This window comes from Alligator sinensis, unplaced genomic scaffold (assembly GCF_000455745.1).
Source record: "Alligator sinensis unplaced genomic scaffold, ASM45574v1 scaffold184_1, whole genome shotgun sequence".
Classification (NCBI taxonomy): Eukaryota; Metazoa; Chordata; order Crocodylia; family Alligatoridae; genus Alligator; species Alligator sinensis.
In genome coordinates, this window is record NW_005842983.1 from 195839 (window position 1) to 201823 (window position 5985).

The 5985-nt window shown below is 55.8% G+C and overlaps 1 protein-coding gene across 1 annotated transcript in view; it reads left to right on the forward strand.

Moving 5' to 3' along the window:
• The window catches only part of SLC44A4 (solute carrier family 44 member 4), a 13144-nt gene that overhangs the window by 5246 nt on the left and 1913 nt on the right, over window positions 1-5985 (forward strand). Inside the window, 7 exon segments of the mRNA XM_025192936.1 lie at window positions 111-203; window positions 599-701; window positions 2118-2374; window positions 2726-2820; window positions 4388-4474; window positions 5301-5391; window positions 5537-5696. Of these exon segments, the coding sequence (XP_025048721.1) occupies window positions 111-203; window positions 599-701; window positions 2118-2374; window positions 2726-2820; window positions 4388-4474; window positions 5301-5391; window positions 5537-5696 (886 nt within the window).

Here is a 5985-nt window from a genome sequence, read left to right on the forward strand (position 1 = left end):
GTGGGGCCTGAGGGAGGGGGCAGGGAAGATGCCGGGCTGGGCGGGGCAGGGGGCATCAGGGGCCTCATGGAGGCCCCCCAAACCAGAGCTAATTGCTCCTCTCCCTGCAGAGCCATTGGCTACATGATGTTGTCCATCCTCTACCCGCTCGTCACCTTCGTTCTCCTCATTATCTGTGTGGCCTATTGGGGCATGACGGCCCTGTATCCTTCCACACTCCTCTCACCCCCCAATCAGGGCCCCCAAAGGCACCAACCCCTGCCTCCCCAACCCCTCCAGGTTTGGTTCGGATCAGGGCTGCCACAGAGGCTGGGAGCAGGCCCACATCAGAGACCTCTGAAAGGACTGGACACAACCCCCCTCCCCCCCGATCAGGTTTGGATCGAGGCACCCCACCCCACCCACCACCCAGGATTGGCCCAGATCGGGGCCCACACAGAGGCTGGGCTCCTGCCCCCATAGCAGCTGGGATCGGGCCCACATCGAAGCCCCCCTGAAGGGGTCAGACCCCTGCTTCCAGCCCCCCCACCCCCCCAGGATCAGGCCCGGATTGGGGCCCCTGTCCCTTTGCTGTTGCTTCCTTGACCCCCGCCTCCAGGTACCTGGCCACATCAGGGACCCCCCTGTACCGTGTCACCCCCAATAATGCCAGTGCCCCTGGCTGCTCTGCTGTCTCCGGCAACCAGTCCTGTGACCCCTTGGTGAGCACCCCGGGGCAGGGACCCAGGCATCCGGAACCCTGTGGGGGGCAGGCGGTGGGATCTCGAACGCCTGGGTCCTTTCTCCTTCCCCATCCCACCCAGCCTGAGGGGGTCACTGAGAGTGTGTGGGGGGAGGGGTTTGGGAAGAGGCTGAGGACCTGTTGTCCAGGGGCTAAGCCCTGTAGCAGGGGGTCCCGGTGGGTTGCACACGTGTGTGTGCTGGGACTCACACATGTGCTGCCAGGGGCTAGGCGGGATCTTCCATGTGGGGTGCATATGAGTGGGTGGAGCTGACTGTACTGGGGTGGGCCCCTCCTTGTTCCCCCATGTTCACCCACCTGTTCTCTCGTCTGTCCATCCTTCATCCATCCGTCCGTCCTTCTGTCTATTCTTCTTGCTTTCTCTCTATGTCCGTCCTTCCATCCATCCATTCATCTGTCCATCTTTCTGTGCATGCATCCCTCTCTTCATCTGTCTCTCCACTCACCTGTTCATCCATCTGTCCATCCTTCCAGCAGCTTTACCCAATACCCATTCATCTGTGCACCCACCTACCCATCAATCCCTGCCCACACCAACCCACCCACTCATCTGTGCATCCCCTGATCCACCCACACATCAATTCATCCTCATAGCCACCGGATCCATCCTTCCTTCTCTCCATTGCTCCTTTTGCCAACTCACCCACCTGCCCACACATGGATCCATCTCCACAACAACTGATCCACTTATCCATCCATCCATCCCCACGTCAGCCCACGCACTTATTTGTCTATCCTTCTGTCCCTATTCCTACCCATCTGTCTGTCTCTCTATCCCCACATTGTTTCATCCACCGACCCACCATCCATTTTTCTGTCCATCCACCTACAGATCAGTCCATCTTCACACCAACCTGCCCACTTCTCCACCCATTCCTCCATCCCCACATCTATCCTTCTGTCTGTCCATCCATCCTTCTATCCATCCATCCACCCATGCACCCACCCACCCATTCATCCCCATATCCACCCATCCAACCACCCACACACCTATCCACCCATCTGTCCATCCTTCTGTCCATCCACCCATACATTGATCCATCTCCAAACCAAACCACCCACAAATTTATCTGTCCACCCCCACATCCATCCATCCACTCAGCCTCCCACCTACCCACTCATCCATCCTTCTGTCCATTCACTCATACATTGATCTGTCTCCACAGAAATCCATCCATCCATCCATCCATCCATCCATCCATCCTTATGTCCATTTTTTCATCCATCTCTTCCTCCATCCACTCTCCCTTCCATCCATCCATCCATCCATCCATCCATCCTTTTAAACACGGACCCACCCCCACACCAACCCATCCATCCAGCCCCATCCACCCCCCTCCCCCGCTCATGCATCCACCATCTCCCCTCCCTGCAGACATTCAACGCGTCACAGTGGCTGCCATGCGTGACCGGCTGCACGTTCCTGGCATATGACACCAAGGGGCTGCTCCAGCGCAACCTCTTCAACCTGCAGATCTACAACGTGCTGGGGCTGCTGTGGGTGGCTAACTTTGCCCTTGCACTGGGCCAGTGCGTCCTGGCTGGTGCCTTCGCCTCCTACTACTGGGCCCGTGACAAGCCCCGCGACATCCCCCCCTGTGCCATCAGCGCTGCCTTCCTGCGCACCCTCCGGTCAGCCCAGACACCTGGGTTCTCTGGGAGGAGGGGGCCGGGGGCCAGGATACCCAGGCTTTCTGGGGGGAGGGAGGGTGTTAGTGCAAGGGGAGCCCTGGGTTCTCCAGGAGGGGTGTGTGAGGGCTGGGGGAAGAGAACAGGAGGGCTAGGGTCTAGACATCTGGGTTCTCTGGGAGGGGAAGAGGCTGGGAGCCTGGACACAGGTTCTCTTGGCTGAGAGGGGGATGAGAGCTGAGACACCTATGTACTTTTAGAGGGAAAAGGGGATGCGGGTTAGATCAGGGGGTCTGGGAGCCCAGACTTCTGGGTTCTCTCCCCAGGACTCACCCCACCAGGTCCCTCCGGCAGGTACCACGTGGGCTCTCTGGCCTTCGGGGCACTGATCCTCACCATTGTCCAGCTCATCCGCATCTTCCTTGAGTACCTGGACCATAAGCTCAAAGGTGGGGGCCCCCAACCCTCCTCACTCCCTACCCTGCTCACCTTCCCTGAGGTCCCCCACAGCATTGGGACCTCATACCCCCAGATCTCATCAGGTCAGGGGGTCTCTGCAATTCCTCACACCTCTCCGCCAGAGTCTGGGCCCCATCTCACCCTGGTCATGGCCCTCCCAAAACTTTGCCACCTTCAGCTGCAGCCTTCATCCCAATATCCAGCTGTGCTCCCCAAAAACCTACCTCTGATCCTCCCCTCCATGGTTGCTGACTTGAGATAATTTTTTTTTATTGATGATCTGAATTTTTTTACTGATGACCCAGTTTTTTTTACTGACATGGTGGAAGTATGGACGGATGGAAAGTTGGAAGAAAGCTGTAATGGCAGATGGAGATTTTGGGAACCCCCCTCCTTTTTCCAGTTGTTGCTCCCTGCCTTCACTCCAGGGAGCAGGGCACTAGAGCAGCTTTGGGAATCAGGGGTGCATCTGGGGCCAGGCTAGGGGTAGGAGTCAAGCCTGTGCAGGGCAGTGGTGGGTAGGAGAGAGCATCTGCATGGCACACCTCATGCAGCCCCCAGGTGGTGAGGCCCCCAGGGCATGGGACCCCACCCCAACTCTGGAGGGCTTAGAAGTTGGACAACCCTGATTTACATAATGCAACTGTAACTCTTCTATCAGGCCAAGTTCAGGCATCCATTTAGGTGTTTAACACCAATTATGGTGAAAAAGAGGTTGTTGGTAAAAAAAAAAAAAAATGTTGGGATTTTCCATTTAAAAATGTTGGGATTTTCATTAAAATTTTTGGGTTGCCTGATTAAAAAAAAGTTGGGATTCTCAGTAAAAAAAAAAACCCAAACCAAAAATTTTTGTGGGGGGGTCTGTTAAAGTTGGGATTTTCAGTAAAGAAAAAGGTTGGATTGTTAGTTTAAAAAAGTTGGGATTTTCAATAAGAAAAACACTCAGGGGTCTGTTAAAGTTGGGATTCAGTTAGAAAAGGTTGGGATTTTCAATAAAAAGGGGTTTTGGTTAAAAAATATTGGAATGGCAGTAAAAAAAATTTGGGATATCAGTAAACAGTTGAATTGTTACTAAAAGAATATTGGGTTTCCAGCAAAAGAAGTTGGGATTGCCGGTAATGAAAAGTTGGACTGTCAGTTAAAGCAAGTTGGGGTGTCCATAAAAGAGTTGGATTGTCAGTGAAAATGTTGGGATTTTCTGTTTTTAAAAGAAAAAGTTGGATTGTTAGTAAAAAAAACAACTCCCCACCCCAAAAGATGCTGTGGGGTGGGAATTGCTGGTTCATGAGTAAAAAGTTGAATTTGGCAGTCAGAAAAGTTGGGTACCAGTTAAAAAAAAACAACTGTTAGTTTAAAAAAGTGGGGGATTGTCAGGAAAAAGAATGTCAGTAAAAATGAAAGGTTTGGAAAGTTGGGGTCCAGGGCATTTGGGGATCCAGGGGTGACCCCCCAGCAGTTCAGGGCTTGAAGGCGGGGCATGGTGACTGCCCTGGGTGGGTGCTTGGTCTGGGGGGTTGGGGTGCATGGGGGGGGGTCTGATGACTAATGCCCCGCCAGGTGCTGAGAACCCCCTGACCCGGTGCCTGCTCTGCTGCCTCAAGTGCTGCTTCTGGTGCCTGGAGAAGTTCATCGAGGGGGTCCCAGGCTGTGTGGGGAGGGGTCTTGGGGTGTCCCAGGGGGTATGGGGTTGATTATGAGGACAACAGTGTTGGGCAGGGGGGCTGCATGTGGGAGGGACCAGCATGTGTGTGATGGGGTGGGGTCCCTGGGGAGGGGTCTTAGAAGGGGTCTCTCAGAGGTCACTGGGGGATCTAGGGTGTGTATTGAGGTCACTGGGAGGTCACAGGGCGGGTCCAGTGTATATGTATTGGGTGTGACTACAGGGGTCATGCAGGGGGCAGTGTGTGTGTATTGGGAGGTTCTGGGGGTCACTTAGGGGTCATGGGGGTCATTAAGGGGTCAACAGGGGGTCCAATGTGTGTATTGTGTGTCACGGGGGGTCCTGTGTCTGCGTATGTATGTGTCTTGGTCACTGGGGGGAGTCCTAGGGGTCACTGGGGTCATTGAGAGGTCACTGGGGATACAGTGTGTATGTACTGGGGTCACAGGGGTCACTGAGAGGTCAAGGAGCTCCAGTGTATGTATATATTGGGGGAATCACTGGGGGTCATTGAGAGGTTATAGGGGGCTGCAGTGTGTGAGTATTGAGTCCTGAGGGTGTTGGTGGAATCACTGAAGGGTGCTGGAGGTCACTGGGGTCATTGAGGGATCACTGGGGGGTTTCAGGGGTCAGCTCTGGGTGGCACCAGGTTGGGGGTTCTGTGGGGGCTCCCAGGTTTGTGTACTGGAGGTCTCTGCAGGGAGCTCTGGGGGTGTGAAGGGGCATCAGCCCAGCTGGGGGTGTGGGCTTGGGGGTCGGTCAAAGGGAGCCACTGGGCTGCTCAGGGTTGGGGGGGCACTGGGGCCAAAGTACCCCCTGCCCCCCAGATCGCCATCTACGGGAAGAACTTCTGCGTCTCGGCCAAAAATGCCTTCAGCCTCCTCATGCGCAACATCCTCAGGTAGCCCAGGCACCTGGGTTCCCTGGCGGGTGGGAGCAGGGGTGTTGGGAGCCTGGGCACCTCAGTTGTCTGGGAGAGCGGTGGGATGTGGGAGGGGGGGTGGGCTGCACCTGAGTCCGCCCTGACGCGTGGGCCTGCGCCGCAGGGTGGTGGTGCTGGACAAGGTGACGGACCTGCTGCTGTTCTTCGGGAAGCTACTGGTGGTGGGGGGCATCGGGGTCCTGGCCTTCTTCTTCTTCTCGGGCCGTCTGCCTGGCGCTGGCTCCACGCCCCCTGCACTGCACTACTACTGGCTGCCCATCATCGTGAGTGCCCCAGGGCTTGGGGCTCCTGGAGGGTCTCTATGGGGTGGGCTGGGATTTGGAGGGTCTCTATGGGATGGGCTGGGGAGTATGGGTTATGGGGGTTCCTATGGGAAGATTTAGGGGCTCTGGAGGTGCCAGGGTGATGGGGGACTCTAAGGGGTGGTCTGGGACATGGGGGGTCTTTAGGAGGTGGGGGTGGGATTATGTGGGTTTCTATCATTGGGGGAGTTATGAGTTTTGGGGTGTTCCTATGGAGCAATCGAAGGGGTCTGGGGGGTGTTTGGATCAT